This window comes from Aquarana catesbeiana, linkage group LG03, assembly GCF_042186555.1.
Source record: "Aquarana catesbeiana isolate 2022-GZ linkage group LG03, ASM4218655v1, whole genome shotgun sequence".
Classification (NCBI taxonomy): Eukaryota; Metazoa; Chordata; class Amphibia; order Anura; family Ranidae; genus Aquarana; species Aquarana catesbeiana.
The window spans coordinates 536,342,588-536,365,272 of record NC_133326.1 but is presented as its reverse complement, the minus strand read 5'-3'; the positions used below and the strand labels follow the sequence as shown (position 1 = coordinate 536,365,272).

General features: G+C 45.6%; 1 protein-coding gene across 14 annotated transcripts in view; it reads right to left on the bottom strand.

Moving 5' to 3' along the window:
- The window catches only part of PLEKHA5 (pleckstrin homology domain containing A5), a 619,814-nt gene that overhangs the window by 425,411 nt on the left and 171,718 nt on the right, over positions 1 to 22,685 (bottom strand). For all 14 annotated transcript variants that reach the window (XM_073621386.1, XM_073621378.1, XM_073621382.1 and 11 more), the window contains 2 exons: positions 15,304 to 15,771; positions 14,395 to 14,869 (listed from right to left, as the gene is read on the bottom strand). In XM_073621386.1, the coding sequence (XP_073477487.1) occupies positions 14,395 to 14,869; positions 15,304 to 15,771 (943 nt within the window). The remainder of the gene's footprint in view (positions 1 to 14,394; positions 14,870 to 15,303; positions 15,772 to 22,685) is intronic.

Sequence of the window (22,685 nt, the reverse complement as noted above, 5' to 3'; positions counted from 1 at the left end):
TATTGGCAGCCTCCCTGACCAGTTTTCTTCTCGTATTTTTATCAATATTGGAGGGAAGTTCAGTTTTTGGTAATGTCACTGTTGTGCTATATTTTCCCCACTTGATGATGACCGTTTAACAATGAGATCCCTCTGATGCTTTGGAAGCTCTCTGCGGACCATGGCTTTTGCTGTAGGATGCGACTAAGAAAAGGTCAGGAAAGACCTACTAGAACAGCTGAACTTTGGGGTTAATCAGAGGCACTTTAAATGATGGCAGGAGTGTACTGACTCCTATTTAACATGAGTTTGAATGCGATTGCTTAATTTTGAACACAGCTACATCCCCAGTTATAAGAGGGTGTACACACTTATGTAACCACATTATTTTTACCTTCCCTAAAAGATTTCAGTTTGTTTTTCAATTGAGTTGTACAGTTTATAGGTCACATTAAAAGGTAGAAAAACTTCAGAAATGATTTATCTTTGTCTATTTTTTTTACATCACAGAAACCTGACATTTTAACAGGGGTGTGTAGACTTTTTATATCCACTGTATATGCGGTTACCTTCTAGTTATTGGACACAGGCAATAACTTTTGCTAGGGCCACCTCCAGACCTTGGTAAAAGGCAAAGAAGTTACCCTAGCTCTACTGCCGAATATCTAAGTACATGGACTGGAATCCGGTGCTCTAACCAAGGCGTTCAATTCCCGCAGATGAATAATCTTAATCAGGAAAGGCTGGCAACGCAGCATGCTCTTAAATAAAAGTACTTTATGGATACAGAGTATATACTGACACGTTTTGGCTATGTAGCCTTCATCAAAAAGCATACAAAATCGATTTAAAAGTTGATATTTATAACATAGCAGACCCTCAGACAGAGGGGTAGTTACATCTTAATTAAGAACGATCAAGTCAAATAGGATCACATGGAGAAAAAACAGCACAGAAAAAAAACAAAAAAAAAAAAACAGTAAAAACCCAAAAGGAACAAAAAACAAAGCGGAGTTCCACACCCAAAAGTGGAACTTCCGCTTTAAGGAGTTCTAACCCCGACATGCCACATTTAGCAATTCATTTTTAGTTTAGTTTTGTGTCCGTGCCGCCTAGGTGATTCCACCCCCCCCCCCTGCAATCTTCTGGGACACGTCACAAGTCCCAGAAGATTGCTCGGCTATTCAGGACAGCGAATCGGGACTTGCGCATACGCAGTGCGCATCCAGCTGTGAAGCCACAAGCTGTTACAGCCGGGTGCCCGCATGAGTGATGCCGGTGTCTTGCCGAGAAAGTTCCCCCGGCAGATAAGGACTCCCCTGTACTGCGTAGGCGCAGCGCTTGCGCAGTACAAACGACTAGGAGCCGCCGAAAATAGCCGAAGATGAAAAACTTCAATCAGCTGTACACGGCGCCTGCGCCCTGGGTCCAGGTTGAAGTCCCACCATCCAAGTGGACCTAGAGGGAGAATAAAAAAGTGCCGAGCGAAGCGAGGCCGTGCCTGAAGCGTGGCGACCGAAGCAAGCCCGCGAGGGGTCCTCTTACAGGCGCCGTGCACAGCTGATTTCTATTCTATTCGGCTTTGGCTATTTCCGCCGGCTCCTACTGCGGAATCCGCCGAGGGGAACTTTCTCGGCAGAACACCGGCGCTAAGGAGAGGCAGGAAAGAGAACCGAGGCTTTGGGCGGCTGGATCGTGGGACAGGTGAGTGTGTGTTTATTAAAAGTCAGCAGCTACACTTTTTGTAGTTGCTGACTTTTAATAAACTGAAAAACGAGTGGAACTCCGCTTTGAGCACCTGAACCATATCATTAGTATCATACAAAACAATATGCAATTAATATAAAAAAATGCTCAGATGTTCATGTTAAAAAAAAGATTTACACCCACTCTAATTCAAGCCATATGATTTCCTCAAATATATCCAGTGAAGTTAACAGCCTTAGATGATACACAGAGATGAAACAAATCTCACTACATAAGTTTTACATGTATATCTGCCGTCTTCAGCTTTATATACTGTTTAGAAAGTGCACATCATGTTGGAATTTTCACGTCCTCATTCAGCAGTAGCAGTGTAGTGTTGAATTGCACTGGGAGACAGCTGATTGGAGGAAAGGCACACACCTCCCTTCACATGGGCAGAGACTTTCAGAGCTGTCCTGTGAATAGAGAAGCTTTCTGCTAATCTATTTATAGCACTTACCCTGACACAAAATTCAGGCTGGTTTTACTGCAGAGCTTGTCAGAAGTTATCATGCTGATTAACAGAAGAACGCAGCAGGAGAAAGCCACAGGACTTAGGGCTTTGAAGAGAGATAAGAAAACATTGCAGATATATGTGCCCGGCTCAAATTTCATGAATCGGGTTTATATCCACTTTAAGGGTATGAATCCACCACATTTCTTGTTTGAGTAGAATGTGATATGTATCTCCTCCTCTTAGGTTTTCTTTTAACCTATTCAGCTCCAAAAAATGAGAAAGCACATTTTGGTAACCTTTACACTTTCTCATTTTTTAAAACGTGAAGTATGGTGGATTCATACCCTTAATACTAGGAAACCATAGGGCTTGAATGACCGGATGGATATAAATCTTTTATTTTTTTTAACATGAACATCTGAGCAGGTTTTTTTTTTTACATTATTTGCATATTGTTTTATGATACTATTGATATGGTTCAGGTGCTTATTGTTTTGTTCCTTTTGGGTTTTTTCTGTAGTTTTTTTCTGTGCTGTTTTTCTTAATGTGATCCTATTTGACTTGATTGTTCTTAATTAAGATGTAACCGTCCCTCTGAGGGTCGGTATGTTATAAATATTAACATTTAAATCAATTTTGTATGCTATGATGAAGGCTTCATAGCCGAAACACGTCAGCATATACGCTGTATCTGTATCCATGTAGCGAGTAAAATACTTTTATTTAAGAGCACACCGAGTTGCCAGCCTTTCCTGATTAACACCTCCAGACCTTACTCCTATAAACTCACCCACTCTGTGAGAATCAAGTTTATTAGCAAGCAATAGGTAGTGATTAAGGCACAGAGGGGAAGAACCTGTGTCCTGTACTGCAAGATATTGAATTTACAGGAATTATTTACAGACCACGAGATGTGCCGAAGCAATAAAACCAAGGGGTGAGCAACACCATAGAAACCTAGAACTGTCAACAGGCCCACAGGAAGCAAAAGTGTTCAAAGAACCTGAATAATATACTCCTATAACAACCTGAAGCACTTTGCGACTGAAGCTCCCATCAGCTGAGGCTTGAACATCCACCTGGTAGAACTTGCAAATTTTGTATACAGAGGACCAAGGTGGAGGCCTTGCAAATCTGGAACACAGATGCTTGATGCTGAAAAGTCCAAGAAGACACCAACAACCCTGGTGGAATGGGCTCTGATGGGAAAGGGATAAACACTTTCCTTAAAGTAAAAGTTCACCTTTTCAGAAAAAAATTAAAAAGGTGAACACCGTACACCCTCCCCATCACCCCGTTACGCACTGTACTTACCTCTGCCACAAGCTGTCCGTGCCCACACAGCTACTGCAGCAGTCCAGTGATTTGAAATAATCGTTCTTCGGCCCCTTTCTGCAACGCTTTAGGGGAGGATGAGAGTGATCCTGATTAGTCAAAGAGGACTGCTCTCATCTGTCCCAAAAGCACTGCAGAAAAAAAAAAGAGGGAGAAGAGGGGAGGTTTAAAATCTTTGGTCCACTGCACCGGCTGTGTGGGCACTGACAGTTCATTACACACAGAGGTAAGAACAGCAAGTTAGGTAGGGAGGGTATACAGTGTTAGTTTCTGAAAAGATGAACCAACCCATTAAGAAGGTAGGCCCCTAAGGCTGAATTCACACCTGAGCAGAGAAACTTTCAGGCATTTTTAAGCGTTTTTAAAAGTGTATTACAAGCAAAATTGCTAACACTCATGTTGTCCATTTTCAGGCATTTCCATTGAAGTCAATGGGGCCCAATCTGCCTTCAATGTGCCAAAAAGAAGCTCATGTACTTTTATGACCGACAGGCATTTTGCTTCAGGCAACAGAATGCTCGGATGTGAACAGGGGCCATTGAAATTAATTTGCCTTGTTAAGCGTTTTAAAGCTTCAAGCAGAAAATCGTTCAGGTATGAATAAGGCCTAAAAATTACCGGTAGTTGTCTGACCCACCTAGCAATGGTGAAGCAGGAGGTGGAAAAGAAGAGACTACCTTAGGTAAATGGAAGTTTTTGGTATCAAAACCACCTTGTCCAAAACAGGAATAGTGTGTTTACTAGAGAGAACTGCTAACTCAGAAACACACCTAACAGATATGAGGGCACTCTTAACGTTGAGGTCCTCTAATGGAATGTCTGTAATCTCTTCTAAATTGGGTCTCCGAAGAGCAAAGAGAACCAAGCTGAGTTTCCAAGATGGCACAGGAGATTAAAATGGGGGAATTATATGAGGAACTCCCTGTAGAAAAAGTATTGCAAGGCATGAGGTCACTGGAAAAGGATGGATAAGATAGAAACCTGACCCATGAGGATACTCAGGGCCAGAGATACTGGTCAAGACCAGACTGAAGAAAGGCTTAAATAATAGATAGAGGATACCCCTATCCTTTAGGCTGCCCTCTCATACCACTCCCACTATATCGAGTATTTAACTCAGGTAAGCACAACATACTCCTGCTACACAGCTGAGATGAGCTTCGTTCCTGCACAATTCTCAGTGAACTGCCTAGATAAGGTTTGTTATCTACTTTTTCTGTTTAATAACAACAGCATGGGGACCTCATCCTTGGTGAATTTTACACCCTCTCCTATTTAGTTTCACTTTTTCCAATTTACTTGGCTACAATCTAGCCTTTTCATTTGTTCCTCACTATTGGAGAGAAAGCATCCCCTCTTTTTCTATTTTTGACTTTCTATTTTTGGATGTATATTCATACGCGTACAGGCTTATGACTATTATATATATATATATATATATATATATACATACACACACACACACATACCATACTTTTCTTTCTCCTTGTTACTTTTTAGATCTGCATCTTCCATTCCTCTTTTTTGACCGTTCTCGTGAGTCCTGACCTGCTGTCCTGCCTGTTGATACTAGGTTAGCCCCATTTACAACCAAGGCTCGATTCTATATCTCAATTAATCTCTATCCTATTGGATTTAGTCTTGAATAATATTTCTACCCGGTGGACCCATTGACGTGGGAATCCATCTCCTCACACCCATGCTGTGTACTATTGTTACGATAGAGGAACAGATGTCTTGTGAGTATGTGTTTTTTCTGCCCTTTTTTATGAAGTCAAACTTTTGTTTATGTCACTATACTGTATATGTTATTGTTCACATAGATGCAAGATATACTTATTTATATACATGTATGCATATATTTCTCTTTTGATAGAAATACAACAATCTGCTTTATGAAGGAAGTACATATCATAAAAAGAAATTAATCTTTTAGTGTTTTTTCTGAAACATGTAGGGTTTGTGTTGCAGCTCCAATTTGTTTTTGACTATTTGGTTTGCCTCAATTCGTGGCTGCTGCAGCACTTTAGCAGTTGTATTTTGACAACACTGTTCCAATGCTTTTAGATGTCAGTATGTTTTCTTGTACACTGAATACAATTTTCATATTTTTATATATTTTTTCTCGTTACTCTATTTGCATCTATAATTCATTGACCCTTGCTGGTCTGCTGCCCGTAATAACCCCTCTGGGGCATCTTTGTTTTTTCTGTTCTTTTTGGGATGTGGCAGAGACCTCCAGGATCAGCTCCCTAGTAGTTCCTTTCTTCATTTATTCTTCCATGTATGTTAACAGTCATGCTGTTAAAAGCAGTGATTGAGAAGCAGGGCTTTGGGCCAGAAAGTCTGGCTTGTTTGGAAAAGGCTTCACCAGAAGTCTGAGCAGGTCTGTGTACCACATTCTTCTTGGCCAATCTGGAACAAGGAGAATCACCGAAATCATTTTCACTATCTTGCACAGCATTCGAAGAAGGATCTTCATCTGAGGGAAGGCATAAACCAGCTAGAATTGAGCCCAAACATCACCAGAGTATCTACTGTGAAGGCTAGAGGATCCCTGGTCTTGGCCTCAAACATGTTCAGTTTGTTGTAGAACCTGCAGACTAAAATGTCTACATCTGTTTTCCCCACCTTAGAGATTAAAAAATATCCGGGCGTGCAGAGAACAGTCTCCAGCGTCTAGGCATTGACAGTTCAGAAAGTCCACCTGTCAACGGTCCACTCCCAAATGTGGGCGGCGGAGAAAGCTAGAATGTTTGTCCATTTAATTATTACACTCGTTTCTTTTAGGGGTGATAAGCTTCTATGCCACTTTGATGGTTTATGTAAGCCACAGCTGTGGCACTGTCTGACTTATGCCTTGTACACACGGTCGGATTTTCGGAAAATGTGTGATAGGACCTTGTCGTCAGAAATTCTGACTGTGTGTAGGTTCCATCACACATTTTCCATAGGAATTTCAGACACACAAAGTTTGAGAGCTTGCTATAAAATTTTCCGACAAGAAAATCCATTGTCGGAAATTCCGATCGTGTGTACACAAATCCGACGCACAAAGTGCCACGCATGCTCCGAATAAATTAAGAGACGAAAGCTATTGGCTACTGCCCCGTTTATAGTCCCGACATACGTTTTACGTCACCGCGTTCAGAACGATCGGATTTTGCGACAACTTTGTGTGACTGTGTGTATGCAACACAAGTTTGAGCCAACATCTGTCGGGAAAAAAAAATCCATAGATTTTGTTGTGGGAATGTCCAACCGTGTCTACAGGGCATAACTCTGGGTGACCTTGTAAAAGTCCAATGGCATAGAGGAAATCAGATGGCTCTCAGTTACAGAATGACTGGACAGAAGCATTGGGTGGTCCAAGGATTGGACTTGCTTGTTCCATGTCTCGAGGATGTTGGATTGAATGGGTCTGGAATGAAACTGGAAAAAGGGAACTACCTCGAAGGAGGCCACCATGAGGCCCAGAACCCCCATGCAGAAGCGAATAAAGGGTTGTTATTGTGACCTGAGGGTCTGAGAGTTGGACCTTAGGATGGCAAGATTCTGGCTTGGGCTGTGCTTGCCCAAAATTTAACCAAGGTACTGCAGGTGGTGCGAGGGCTGGAGGGCAGACTTTTGAAACTTGACTGTCCAGTCAAAAAGTTTGAAGAAACCGGATAGTCCTCTGGACATTGGCAGACAAAGACCTAGCTGAGAAGTCCTTCAGCAGAAGGTCTTCCAGGTAATCTATGACTTGAAAGCCCTGGGTTCATAGAAGAGCCAGAAGTGGGGCAAGCACTTTTGTGAACACTCCGGGTACAGAGGAGTGTGCCTAAATGGCAGTGCCACAAACTGAAAGTGCTAGCCTCCAACAGCAAAAAGCAAAAAGTGCTAATGTCATGGGAAGATGGAAATATGGAAATAGGCATCTAGCATGTCCACTGATGCAAGAAATTCCCCTTAGTCATAAAAAAAAAACTGCAGCAGTTTTTTTTCATTTTTTTTTATAACCAAGTTGATATCACTTATCGTATTCCTGCAGCTGGTTTTCACAAATATTTTTGTTTTGTGTATTTCATCACTTGTCTACCATTTTCACTTTTTTGAAGAAATGACCCTTGTCTGAGAGAAGAAATAATAGATGTCAGATCCCATTCAAAAATTTTGGTAATTGATTTAGGGATTTAAAGTCCAGTATTGGGCAGATGCCACCATTTGGCTTTGAGACTGTAAATAGGCTGTATGGAAACCTTGAAACCGTTCTTCTGTAAGAACTGGTACAACCACTCCTTGTACTTGAAGTAGTAAAAGGATGTTATTAAAGTGGTTGTAAATGTCAATCACTGACTTGTACCTATAGGTACTGTAAATATCTTCTAAACATGCACCGCTTAGGAAATATTTACCATTTATGCAGCCAATGACATCATCGGCACATGCACTCTGAAGGAATGGCCTCCTGGGCTGTTCCTTCAGAATCCTGTGCCTTAAACGAGTCCACGAACTCGGACGGAAGCAGCCTCCAGTGATAACAGCACATCGCTGAAATGCCTCGTTTTCAGGTAAGTTTCACATAATGTGGTAGTATGCGATACTAGCACATTATGGCTTTACCTTGCAGGTAAGAAAAAAAAAGGCACCCAGGGGTTTACAACCACTTTAAATTTGCCTTCTTTTGGTCTGAGGCTGGCACATTGGAACTGCCTTCCAATGTGCCAGCCTCAGACCAAAAGAAGGCATATTTAAAGCGGTTATAAACCACTGGGTGCCTTTTTTTTTTCTTACCTGCAAGGTGAGGAGGAGAGGTAGAAATTCTATTTTATAACCCATTTGAAATGACAGATTGGATTTAGAGGTCTGGAATGTCCCGAATCCAGAGAGGCACACATGCCAAAAGACATCTCCCCACTTCAAGAAGTGTGTGTCTGTGTATGTCCCTTCATTGTGAAGAAGGCTACTGGTAAGGCTTGGTGGAGTTGGTAGGGACTTGCGACTAACCCGCTTTCTCATCTGACCCACCAATGTACCTCCAGCACATCTGTCTCACCTCTGTACCCCCCCCCCCCCCCCCGCTGTTCTGCCCCATCTCTGTTCCCCTTGCTCTCCTGCCCCACTACTGTTCCCCTGCTCATTTGTCCCACCAATACACCTTTCACATCTGCCCCACTGCTCTACTTACCTGCTTATTTGTCCCATCCACTGAACCCCCTTCTCACCTGCCCCAACACTGAACCCCCTTGCTCATCTGCCCCAACACTGAACCCCCCTGCTCATCTGCCCCAACACTGAACCCCCCTGCTCATCTGGCCCAACACCGAACCCCCCTGCTCATCTTGCCCAACACCGAACCCCCCTGCTCATCTGGCCCAACACCGAACCCCCCTGCTCATCTGGCCCAACACCGAACCCCCCTGCTCATCTGGCCCAACACCGAACCCCCCTGCTCATCTGGCCCAACACCGAACCCCCCTGCTCATCTGGCCCAACACCGAACCCCCCTGCTCATCTGGCCCAACGCTGAACCCCCCTGCTCATTTGGCCCAACACTGAACCCCGCTGCTCTTTTGTCTCACTGCTGAACCCCCTTTTCATCTCTTCCACCACTGTAACTCCCTGCACATCTGCCCCACCACTGTACCCTCCTTACATAGTAGGTGAGGTTGAAAAAAAAGACACAAGTCCATCAAGTCCAACCTATCTGTGATTATATGTCAGTATCTGTCCCACCTCTGAACCCCTCCTGCTCATGTGCTCCACCGCTGCACCCTCTTCTCATCTATGATATGCAGAGTGGTGAAAGGAAGCAGAGATGAGACACATCTACCTGTCCTGGCACACTCATTCTGCTGATCCACCTCTCGCATCCAGCCCACGTGTGCTTGTATGTGTTGTCACATACAAGAATCTGGAATGGATGTGAAATGATGAGCTGAGTCAAGGGTATTTTCTGAAAGCAGTGGGCCTGTGTGCAGGATCATAAGTTGGGCTCCCACAGCTGAGAAAAAGTGTGGCGCTCTGCGCCGCAGCAAAAGTTGGGTGTGACTCTCATTGCGCTGAATACTTTCTGTGGCTTAAAGGGACACAGAGTGCAGGGGTTCAGTAGTAAGTGACGCAAAGGTTCAGGAATCATTTCAACAAAGTTCCCAGAAGCTCAACAGTAATTCCACAAGCTGTCACCTAATTGGTGATTCAGTTATACTTATTGGTACCTTTGCACTTTGATGCGTTAATCTGTCTTATTTCACATTTGAATTTGCATTTATACTTTGATGCGTTTATATACACTTGTCAATTTTCACATTTGTATTCAGAGTATTTATCTATTATTAGGTCCACTTACCTTGTAGAGGTAATGTGTTTCCCACATCCACATGCGTTTATTTGGACGCAGTTGTTCTATCATGCTATAATTTAGTAGCATGTCTAACACACTCTAGCGCAGCGTAATCCTTTTTACATTTGTCTTTTTGCACGCGTATGAGACGTGTTTAAACGCACGCAGCGTAGTGCTCTACTAAGTTTTGTGTGGCTCGCAGGATCTTTCCCATCATTGTGTAGGATTAATTATCCGATTATAAGGGATCTATAATCACCCTGACTCGCTTTTCTGACATAGTGAGCATCAGGCATGGGGAGGAGGAACTCCGGAGCTGGTAAGAAGCAGAACTCGGCTCCCAAACCCCCCCCCCGTTAGCAAGGAGCCTACACGTGGGCCACAGTCCCAGCATGGTGTCCCAGACCGCTCCGACCTCCATGGGAACTGACCAGTTCACTGCCTTGATGCAAGCCATCACGGGTTGCCAGGCTACACTGACTGCTAAGATTGAACTTATGCAGTTGGAGATGGGCTTGATGAGACGCGGCATGGACAAATACGGAGACAGGCTCTCGGAGGCGGAAAGGAGGGTGGGTGATACCGAAGACAAGATCCATGACCATGACGCGTCCCTCCGCACGCTACAGGTCAAAATGAGAGCACTTGAATCTCGAGCTGAGGACCAGGAGAACCGCAACCGAAGAAATAATCTACACCTGGTAGGCCTCCCTGAGGGGGCTGAGGGTCGTGATCCGGCAACCTTCAAGGAAAACCTGCTCTGCGCGATCCTTCCACAGGCGCCATTTTCTTCCCAATTCACGGTGGAATGGGCTCACAGGATGCCATTAATCAGAGGTCCGGCCGGTGCCCCACCGCGAACCTTCATATTTCGGCTGCTCAATTTTCGAGATCGGGACCTGGTTCTCCTGGAGGCGAGGAAACTGGAAGAACTACGCCACGAGAATGCGAAGATTATGATCTTCCCTGACTATTCGCTGGAGACGCAGCGCCTTCGCAGGACCTTTGATCATGTCAAAGCCCAGCTCCGTCTTAAAGGACTGAAATAGAACATGATGTTCCCTGCCCGGCTACGAGTTGTGGACGGTGAGTCGACCCACTACTTTACCCCTTCTCAATGGCTAGAATCCCTCCCCCAGGGCCAGATAATCAGGAGCCCATATGCTGTTCCACCACTCCTGTTTTAACCCTTATGCTCGCCCCTTTAACACCTGGCCATGTTGTCTCTGATATTGCCCTACCATGCCCGCTCTTGCTGCTTAAGAGGGGCCGCCCTGCTCTATGGAAACTTTTGTGCTGCACTGTAACGGCCCCCCCCCTGCTGCTAACCTTACTGGAGGGCTAAGATTTTACATTGGAGACTGCTGAGGGCTCCCCCCCACCCTGACAATCCCGCCATGGAACGTCACCCCCTGTGAGCACGGCCAGGATTTGTAGGTGTCTCGGGCCTGGGCCTCCTCCCTCCTCCCCCCCCCCCCCTTTCCTGTCTGGGGTCGGAAAGCTGATTACCAACCTAATCGCCATCCAGATTTTTTGATGGCCCCAACCCCAGGTTTCCTCATGACTCCACTTGGAACTTTGTTTTACCAGTTGGGAGGTATCCCTTTGCCCGAGTACAACGGCTGCCTGTTTTGTTACAGTGGGGGGTGGGGGTACGAGTGGAGGGGATGCTCTCTCTGCCTGTTATGTTACACAGGTTTGGTGGACCTGATATACCGTTTTAAGGTTTAGTTCCTTGTTAATCTGCAACTTTGTCTGTTTTCTCCCTCCATTGGTTCTCTATTTTGCTCTACTTATTGTTCACAGTAACTAAGTATGCACCCTTTGCTCAGTCTAAGTGTTTAGACGTACGTGTGTACGCAAACCTGCCAATTTAAAAGTGATCCCTTTTTCTGCAATCTTGCCTCCAGGAGAGGCGACTGGCGGAGCAGCAGCTCCCCACCGTTGACATTGTGTCCTTGGTGTGTTATCTGCTACGCACTGCCCCCATAGGAAACTGTCCTACGGCTTAATTACCCATGGGTAAACTTGGGTTAGTTTTGTGTACTCAAACGCTTCGTAGTTCTTTGGTTATCGGCGTGTGGGGAGGGATGGGTTGGGTGTTAGTTTTTCTTGGTTTTCCTACTACACAGACAGAAACAAGACAGTGAATGCATTGTTTATATATTATCTGCCTATGTTCTGCTAATTAACCTTATTTCAGAATGCACCTACATGCCACTTGGCCTGACTGGTGTACCACTCCCTCCGGGTCTGGGATATCAGAAACTCCCTGTTGCTTATTCCAGCCCCCCTCTGATATGGCTCCGTTGAAGGTCCTCTCCTGGAATGTCAGAGGCCTTAATAATAAGTTTAAACGTTCGTTAATTTTTGATTACCTAAAGAAATAGGTCCCTCATGTTTGCATTTTCCAGGAGACACATCTGATGGGGAGTAGAATTACGGGCCTGAAAAGACCCTGGGTGGGTCTCTGTTCCTGTCCCAAACTGGTGAAGTATTAGAGGGAGATTCTGAACGACATTAGTTGGAAAGCTGAAAGTTACGTATAGCCCTATTCCCCTTCTACTTGGCATATGTGACAATCTCGAAGCCCCCCAGAGGAAAAAAACTTTTTGTATTCTATACATCTTTCTATGCTAGAAAGGCGATTCTACTCCACTGGAATCAATCTCAACCGCCACTAGCCAACTCTGGAAATCCCTAGTACACGGCCCTGCCGCTCTCTATAAGCTAACCTATTTAGGTAGGAATTGCCCCCAAAAATTCGATAAAATATGGGCAGCATGGGTGGAGGCTAGGCAGTTAACTCTCGAGTAAATCTATAAAACCCCCTTTACAGCTATAATGGTCCCCTGAGTCTTCTACATTTTAAACCAAGTTAGGCCTGATATCCCTGATAGGCTACTCTATTCTGCTTGAGGTGTGTATTTCTATAGTCTTGATGCTCTGAACATAGGCTATATATATTAGAAGTTTACTGCATTTGCTGTATCACTTTAATTCTGCATTCATATATGCCAATGGTATATGATTAATGTCTAATTACTACTATCCTTATTTCCTTTATTGCCTTCCTTTGTTTTTGTTTGTTCCCTGATTCTGTTCTCAATGTACTCCTGGATTTTTATCTGTTAAGCTGTAGTTGCTCTAAGAAAGCCAGATCTTCCACCATAGGTTCCTGGTCTCTGTTCATGAGTCTCGACCAGTTCTGGCAAATAGACATGGCAGCAATTGCTGGCTGCAGTGCTGGAAAGAGCAAATAAGGCATTTAAAATGGCTTCAAAACACCTATCAACACACTTCTAAAGGGGGGCATCTTTATTAGGAACTGTGAGGTGTTTATTGAGAACTGAAATTATCCACTACTAGAATAAATCAATAGGATAAATATCAGCAAAAGCTTAGGAGAAGCAAAAACATTTTCAGGGCTACACCAGTCCTCAAAGTTCACAATCTGTGAGAGTATAGCAAAAGTCTTTTTATACTTTTAGCCAATCTTAGTACCGACCCTCTTAGGTATCTGTTTTGACTGTGGAGAATAAGGTGCTGAGACAAGTGAGCACTGCATCAATTAGTGTTTCTACAGTGGAAAGCATTTGGCACAAAGCCATATGCTTGTACCTCACAAGCTACAGGGGAAATAGCTGCCTCTGCTACAAAATCAAGGTCCTCAATACCTTCAATACCTTCCTCAATATTTTCAAGTAAAGGGGGTACTGACTCTCATTTATGAGCAGGGTAACATGGAAAGAGGATGCGCAGTCTTTTTGGGCTCTGGAAACCAAAGGTTCTAGAACTGCCTAGAGTATTTTAAAGAATTCAGACAAAGGGGCAGAGAAATCTGCTTTTGTCAGACAGGCTGCAATGGCTTGTGTCTGAGAGGGAGCTGGAGACAGGTGAGGGGAGCGGTGTAATGATGGGACATTGCTCCAGGGCCAAAAGCGGCTATGACCTTGAGCAGTGCTCCGTTTCCTGTAAGTCATCAGCATGCAATTGGGGCTTTCTTTCTGTCCCAGCTCCCTTGCACCTATGATCTGCCACTGCTAGGCTGGAGATCCCCAGTGGGGTACTCATGGTTCAAGATTGTGGAATAGAGGAGGTTTTGTGTATATAGAAAGGAGTCGCTATAACCCTAGCATTGGTGGAGTGGAGTGGTCATGTCTCGGTAGAAGATTGTAGCTAGAATGTAGCAAGGTACTGCATGCATCCATGGTAAACAGGCTTGTAGAAAAACATCTGGGAGGTGTGACACCTCTCCAGAGAGGAGGGGAGGGTTGTTACCTCATCCAGATCAAATAAGGGGGGGGGGGGACCCACCAAATTTAAAATTGCTCATGCTGAAAAGTGTTAAAATCACTCAAAATGGCAGAGAGTCCCTTTTGTGCTCTCCAAATAAAATACATAATAATGGTAACACTTGCTTTAAACATACCAAATTTCCTAAATACTAGAAACATTCGCTTATCACTTAACTAAACTTTATAGGATTGCACTATGGGGGCAACCTATTTTACATTTAATTATACGAGGAAGAGTAGTATAAAATGATTACCTTGCTGGTTTGAGCTTTGGGTCTGCGGTCCATTGTCAGATCTCCACGCTGAACTGGTGAAGATACCTCTGACCTGTAGGCCCGGTGTGGAGAATATGTGTGATAACCAGAAATGGAGCCATGAGACGGGGACAGGGGAATGGAGTGCAGGGTCTGGTCGGAGATATGAACCATGGTTTTCGGGCTGGTCAGGGAAGAGTGCCTCCTTAGAGTTGTCTGCTTATTGTAAAATTGTCTTTGCTGCCATTCGTACAGTTGCCACATTGTATCATCTCGGATGGACCTCCGCTTCTCATCTCCTGTGGCGCTTCCAGGGACCATTGTTCGGTCATATCCCATCCCAGCTGTGCTACACACACTGTCTGGACGCGTCTTCAGATTGCGCGGCAATGTCTTATAGCCTTCCGGATAGCGTGGAACAACCTGAGCCCGATAACTCGGCATATTTCTGGGCAATGTTTGATATGACAAGACTCTAAATAAACACAAAATGTACAATCATGGAATAAGGTCTTAATCAAGACTGAACCAACAGGACAATGGCAGAAGATAATCAGACCGGAGTTTAAAGTGTATGTTTTGTCAACATTTCATATTTCTGATACGGGTCTGTTGTACTATGCATGTGTATGAAAATGTATCCCGTTGTCTTTAATTGCTTCCTTTGTGTGAAATTCCTGGTGTACCTGCCAACCATCCCCCCGCACAGCTCTTCACTGGGAAGATTAGTGTAGTGCTGTTGTCCTGCCTTCTGCTGACCTCAAACCCTCCCCTCAGTCCTGCAAACTCCACCCCCAGCTCACTAAGTACCTTATACAGCTGAAAAATGTTCTGCCTACTGCACTGGAAAGAAGGGGTTTTTGTTTAAGGTAGTGACATGTAAAAACAATGCTATAATAAGTCTCTCACCCACTGGCGTCATCCTCAGCGCCTCTCTCTCTTTGGGTCCGGATCCATTGTTCCAGCTGTTGCATGGAGCTGGTCCTCTGGATTATCTTTTCGGGCTCCCCATGAGACAAGTATGGTCTGTGGTTCAGGTGGGACTCGGTCTCCGTGAAATGGCCTTGACTGTCTAGGACTCTGTTGTCAGGTCCATTTATGTAAACACTCTTGTAGTGCCCTGTGCTTGTTGCCAGAATGTCATAGTCAGAAATACAGGACTGAATTTTCACACTGTTGATTTTAGTTAGAGGTCGATCTTGTCCATCTTTCTGGAAGCCATATTTCTCTGCCTCCCAAGTAGCTTTCTCCTCCACTTTGCTAGTAATTTCTTTATTTCGCTGGTTATTATTAGCCTCGGGCCGAATTAACAGCCTATGATTGGCCGCGTGGTTTATTTCCTGGGTGGCCATGTGCTCTTGTTTTGCTGCATTCTCCCTAAACAAAAGAGGTAAAGACAAGATAATCAACTGCTGCATCTTCTAATTAACATAACAATTTAATTTAATAACAATACTTCCTCCACCCCCACTACAATTTGCAGATAAATTTCCCTGACCGCAAGACAAACTTCTTACCCCAACACGCAGTAGATAAAGGTCAGAACGCAGTTTTTAATGTTCTCGCCGGGGTCATACAGATTTTTTACAGTTTTATCCCAATTATAAATCTGCTCTGGGCAATCTGTTTCTTAATTTTCACCATATTTCAATACATGAGAAAACCAGCAAAATAAACCAGCAAAAACAGATAACACTGGCAAGTATTGAAGGTTCCCTCTTTCCTGCTTATTCATTAAGTTTTGCTGATGACATACAGCACCCAAAAACAGGCATAATCAAATTTTACTATGAAAGAAAGCCAAGAAGGAGCCTTCCCCTTTTTCCATTGATCTGTCACTTTCCACTTTTTTTGCTACCCTTCACCTTCATCATTGACACTTTCTATTAGAGTTGCATCGATGCGAGTATTGGTGCAGATAATGAGTATATGCACAAGTATCGGTACTCGTGCAAATGCACCGATACCTGAAACTGATACTTTCAGGCTCGGCTCTTTGAGCTGTCGGTGGGTCTCCCCAGTGTTAAAGAAGTCAGGTAATTGGAGCTGTCAAAAAAAAAAAAAAAAAAAAAGCAGCCGGCAATATTTATTACCAACATTGCTCAGCCTTGAAACACTAAAATAAAAAGAAACATTATTTTTGTATAATTTCTGTTTCTTCATCTGCAGATCAAAGGGATGAACAAATGTTCCTGTGTTTAACCCCTTAATAACCCTTAACCACCTCAATACAGTGCACTTACACCCCGTTCCTGCCCAGACCAATTTTCAGCTTTCAGTGCTCTCACACTTTGAATGACAATTACAAATACAACACTGTACCCATATGAAACTTGCGTTCCTTTTTTTCCACACAAATAGAGCTTTCTTTTGGTGGTATTTAATCACTAGTGGGTTTTTTATTTTTGCGCTATAAATAAAAAAAGACCATACATTTTGTGGAAAAAAAAAATGCCTTTTTCTTTGTTTCTGTCATAAAATTTTGCGAATTAGTAATTTTTCTTCATAAATTTTGGCCAAAATTTATACTGCTACATATCTTTGGTAAAAATAACCCAAATTAAGGTATATTATTTGGTCTTTGTGAAAGTTAGAGAGTCTACAAACTATGGTGCCAATCACTGAAAACTGATCACATCTAATCAGGCCTTCAGTACATCAGGTGAATCGCATTTCTTGAGACACTAACAAGTCAGGAAAGTACAAATACCCCCCAAATGCCCCCTTTTTAGAACGTAGACATTCCAAGGTATTAAGTAAGTAGCATGGTGAGTTTTTTTAAGTTGTCATTTTTTCCCACAATTCTTTGCAAAATGAAGTTTTTTTTTTTTTTTTTTTTACAATATATACAACAAATTACACCCCAAAATACGTTCTGCTACTCTTCCAGAGTATGGCGATACCACATATGGGACTTTTACACAGCCTGGCCACATACAAAGGACCAACACTGAAGTAGCACCTTCAGGCGTTATACGAGCATAAATGACACATCTCATTTCTCAACCACCTATTACACTTTTGAAGGCCCTGGAGCACCAGGACAATAGAATTGCTCACAAAATGACCACATTTTGGAAAGCAAACACCCCAACGTATAATCTATGAGGCATAATGAGTCTTTTGAACGGTTCATTTTTTTCCAGAAGTTTTTGGAAAAAAAATGAAAACGCATTTTTTTTTTTTTTTTACACAAGGTTGTCAATTTATAAGATATTTCTAACACATAGCATGTATATAGCAAAAATTACACTCCAAAATACATTCTGCTACTCTTCCAGAGTATGGCGATACCAAGTGTGAGATGTTTACACAGCCTGGCCACATACAGAGGCCCAACATGAAGTAGTACCTTCAGGTGTTCTAGAAGCATAAATTACACATCTCATTTCATTCCTACCATCACACTTTTGAAGGTCCTTGAGCACTAGTCCAGTGGAATTACCCACAAAATGACCCCATTTTGGAAAGCAAACACCCAAACGAGACAGGTACTCGGGTAACTTGATGAGTTGCAGACAGGTACTCGGGTAACTTGATGGCCTGGTGACAGGTACTCGGATGGCCTGGTGACAGGTACTCGGGTACTCGGATGGCCTGGTGACAGGTACTCGGGTACTCTGATGGCCTGGTGACAGGTACTCGGGTACTCTGATGGCCTGGTGACAGGTACTCGGGTACTCTGATGGCCTGGTGACAGGTACTCGGGTACTCTGATGGCCTGGTGACAGGTACTCGGGTACTCTGATGGCCTGGTGACAGGTACTCGGGTACTCTGATGGCCTGGTGACAGGTACTCGGGTACTCTGATGGCCTGGTGACAGGTACTCGGGTACTCTGATGGCCTGGTGACAGGTACTCGGGTACTCTGATGGCCTGGTGACAGGTACTCGGGTACTCTGATGGCCTGGTGACAGGTACTCGGGTACGCTGATGGCCTGGTGACAGGTACTCGGGTACTCTGATGGCCTGGTGACAGGTACTCGGGTACTCTGATGGCCTGGTGACATGTACTCCGATGGGCTACAGATAGGTACTCGGGTACTCTGATGGGTTGGTGACCGGTATTTGGGTACTCTGAAGGGTGGTGACAGGTACTCAGGTACTCTGTACTCATTTGAACTGTGACAGGTACTCAGTAACTCATATGGACTGTGACAGGTACTCGGATAAACTGTGACAGGTACTCGGGTACTCAGATGGACTGTGACAGGTACTCATATGGACTGTGACAAGTACTCATATGGACTGACAGGTACTCAGATGGGTGGTGACAGATCCTCTTTATTTGGAGGGGGGCAGTGTGATTGGTGTACACTGTAAGTGGTAACAAGATGTTACCGCAATCTCCTTCTCACACACGATCGGTGTGTGAGAAAGAGAACCTGGTAACATCTCGTTACCGCGGTTTGTTGACATTTAGTGATCAGCTGTGAAAGGATCACAGCCGATCACATGGTAAACAGCCGCCAGCCGGGGGGCGTGGCCAAGAAGGCGCTGTGAGCAGCTGCTTCTTAGGAGAGCTCTGCTGCAAGTGATCTTCTGATCCGGATCCTGGGCTGTTTAAGTCACCAGGCTCACCGGGAGGGAGCACGGACAGCCACTGTGGCCACAAGGCGGGGAGAGAGGCTGACAATCCTGGCGGCTGCCGGCTCCTACCTGGGTGCTTCCCGGACCCCTCGTGCAACTAGGCCGCAGCCTTTCCTGACGGGCTCCCGGGGAGCTGGAGTGGACGATGGCGCCCCGGAGCCCCTGCTAGTGCGTAGGAGCGCTGAGACACATCGGGACACAGACGGCAGGGAGAGAGGCTCAATCCCTGGCGGCTACCGGCTCATCCCAAAGCGCATCCCGGCCCCCTCGTGAAGCTAGGCCGCAGGCGCAGCGGCCTTTCCTGCTGGGCCCTGGAGCTCCGGAGCGGGACGAGGTCACACAGCGGTACCCGATGGTAAGGAGAGACAACTCACTGGGGGCCCCATTCTTCTGAAGACTCCGCTAGCCTTGCTAGCAGAGCCCTTCACACTGCCCATAGCTCCTACAGCCAGAGTGTGGGCCCTGAGACACTTGAATGAGGCGTCGGAGCTCGGGCGCTAAATTCAGCAAAGGGGGCAAGAGGCTGACTTTTCCATTGCAGCCCGACCCCCCCCAGACACCCACCGAACCCCGAGTGGAGGTCCGCACCACCCGAAGTACCCACAGAGCCTCACAGACAGGTCCCATGAAGTCGGCCGAGTCCCGACCCCCCCTGGCTGGCAGACATCATGACGGCCATTGGCACCTGTCAATCCATGCTGACCGCAAAAATAGAGGCCGTACAGATGGACGTCAAGATATGGACAAACTCAGGACCAGAGTGGCAGGGACCGAACAAAGAGTGAGCAATACTGAAGGCGTGGTCGCAGAACAGGGCGCAGCACTCCGTACCCTCCAAACCAAATAAAAGCCCTGAAGTACAGGGCCGAGGATGCCGAAAATAGAAACCGACGCAACAACCTTCGCATTGTCGGCCTGCCCAAGCGAGCAGAAGGGACTAACCCCACGTGCTTTGTGGAGGGTATGCTGCGCGACCACCTCCCTGAGGCCAGCTCATCACCCCACTATGCGGTGGAAAGGGTGCACCGCATACCACCTAAACCGGGACCCCCTGGAGCTCCCCCGCGAACCTTCATTCTCCATCTGCTCAACTTTAGAGACAGACGAAATCCTCCACGCTTCTAGAAATGTGGGGGACCTGTGCTACCAGAATGCCAAGTTGATGATTTTCCCCGACTACTCAGTGGAGACTCAAAAGCTCAGGAAATCGTTCGACCATGTTAAAGTGGCACTGAGGGAGAGAAACATCCGCTACAGTGTCCTCTTCCCGGCCCGTCTAAGAGCCCAGGACGGAGAGACTACCCGCTTCTTCAACATCCCCCAGAGAAGCATCTACCTGGTTGGACTTGCTGCCGCAGGCCCGCTGATCGGGCGTATGGTACGTACCACATGACACCCTTATTTGCACTGAGCCTTGCCCAGGCCTAGGCCTGAGTAGACCACAGACTAACCCACAGACGGGGCGTTCACACCTTTGTTGCACCTGTTGTGCCCTGTTCGTAACCAGGGGTATGCAGTTCCGATAATGGAGGCTATCCCCCCTGATGTGGGAATCTAAGTTAGCACCCCTGACAGAGACACAGCAGGAGAACATTGCGGCCTGCGGCTTCCTTATGTTTGTTTTGTCCCCTCCCATGGCTTTGGGGGACATACTATGAATGCCCACCCACTACCGCATCGATTTTACTAAAGGGACGCATTCCTGTTTTTTCCTTTTGTTTTTTTTTCTTCTCCTCTTGAACCCATGTCCCTTACAGCTTGTTGCTTTGAGCCAGCGGATGTCTCACACTTAGAGAGCTGCTCAGACTATTGCTTGACCCACCAGAAGTGTACGGGGGGTTGAGTTCGCCTCTTGCACGGACCCCCCTTTGAAGCCGGTGAGCTGAAACTGTTTGAGATGAATACCTTCCTCGGTTTAAGGGGGTTGGGTGGGGATGGAAGGTGGGGATTGTTGCCCCAACGGGGCCAGTTTTTTTCTTTTTTGGGGTTATGTTCATCTTTTACTTTTTATGTAAAATGTTTTCTTAAAATTCATGATTATTAAGCTTCTTGTGTCAGTAATGTCAGTCACCTTGCTAATTCCTGCTATTGTATTACAAATGTCAGCGCTGAATTTCTGCCTTCTCCGGGTCCAGCTAAGGCTTCACAGTGGGGCACACACCTTTACTCCGTCTATCTACACACAATTTGAGGATGACATCCCTTAACGTTCTGTCCTGGAATGCCAGGGGGTTAAACTCGCCAGTTAAGAGGTCCCTGGTGTTCCAGTTTATTAAGGCACACAACCCACACATGTATTTTACAAGAGAATCACCTAGTGGGCAGTAGAACCTTGTCCCTAAAAAAGCCCTGGATCGGTCATCATTACCACTCTACATTCTCCAACTTTGCGAAGGGTGTTACTATACTAGTACACAAGTCTATTCCATTTCGACTTCTGGACCTGGTGCTGGACTCGGAAGGCAGATACGTATTAATTCACGCTCAGGGGGGGTCAATGAGATGGGTCATAGCGGGCCTTTACTTGCCTCCACCCGCACCACTGACTCTTCTAACTCAAAATTACCTCAAAAATGGCTAACTTTGATAATGACAATATTTTCATCTTGGGGGATTTTAACCTGGTTCCGGACCGCGCCATGGACAGGTTGCCCATGAGTGGAAGTCCTCACCCTGGATTGGTGGAGTAGGCAGAGACATACGGCCTGACAGATGTGTGGCGCTGGAGGCACCCTCAGATCCGGGCCTACACCTGCCACTCCGCGTCTCACTGTACTTTCTCAAGGATAGACCTGGCCTATGTGGGAAAGGCAGCCCTCCCCAGGGCAAAAGGACATTAAAATACTCCCCAGGGGCATATCTGACCATGCACCGTTGCTCCTAACCATGGATTTATCCTCAGCCCGAGTCCACGTTGTGGCGGCTTTCTTGGTTCTGGGTGTCGGATGAGGCGGTGGATGGTCGGTTTCAGGGATCCCTCCGGGAGTATTGGGTGACCAACCCTGGCTCAGCATCCCCGCTGGTGGTGTGGGATGCCTTCAAGGCTTATACTAGGGGGCAATACCAACTTATTATAGGCAAGATTCGCAGAGAGATGTGCTCAACTGACTAGCGCAGAACGGTAAGCGGGCCTACAGGTGGCAAGATTTATCCAGACTGGAGAACCTCAGGATTACATTAGATTACAGGCTCTGACTGGTGAGGTACTGCGTGTGCGCACCTCTCTCACTCAGAAAAGAATGTTAGCCCAGTCCCAGCGCATTTTTGAGCAAGGTGAAAGATTGGGTAAATTGCTGGCCTGGCTGTCACGGGAGCAGGCGGGAGGGATATGCGTGTCTCACATACAAGACCAAAATGGCATACCCCTTTACACCCCTGATGAAATGAATGGGGGCTTTGTTTCCTTCTATCGTCTCCTTTATAGCTCCAAGGCGACATACACACAGGACGAATTGACCTCTTATTTAGACTCTATCGACATTCCGGTCCTGACAGTGAAGTACCGAGATGCGCTTGATGCGCCTATCTCCGTAGAAGAACTGTTGAAGGCCCTAAAATCACTCCAATCTGGCAAGACCCATGGCCCCGACTGCATACCAGTCTATAAACAATACGCTGAGGAAATAGTGGTTAGACTACATACCATGCTACAGGAAGCACATAAGACAAAGGAACTCCTGAGCTCTTTGAGCGAAGCAGTG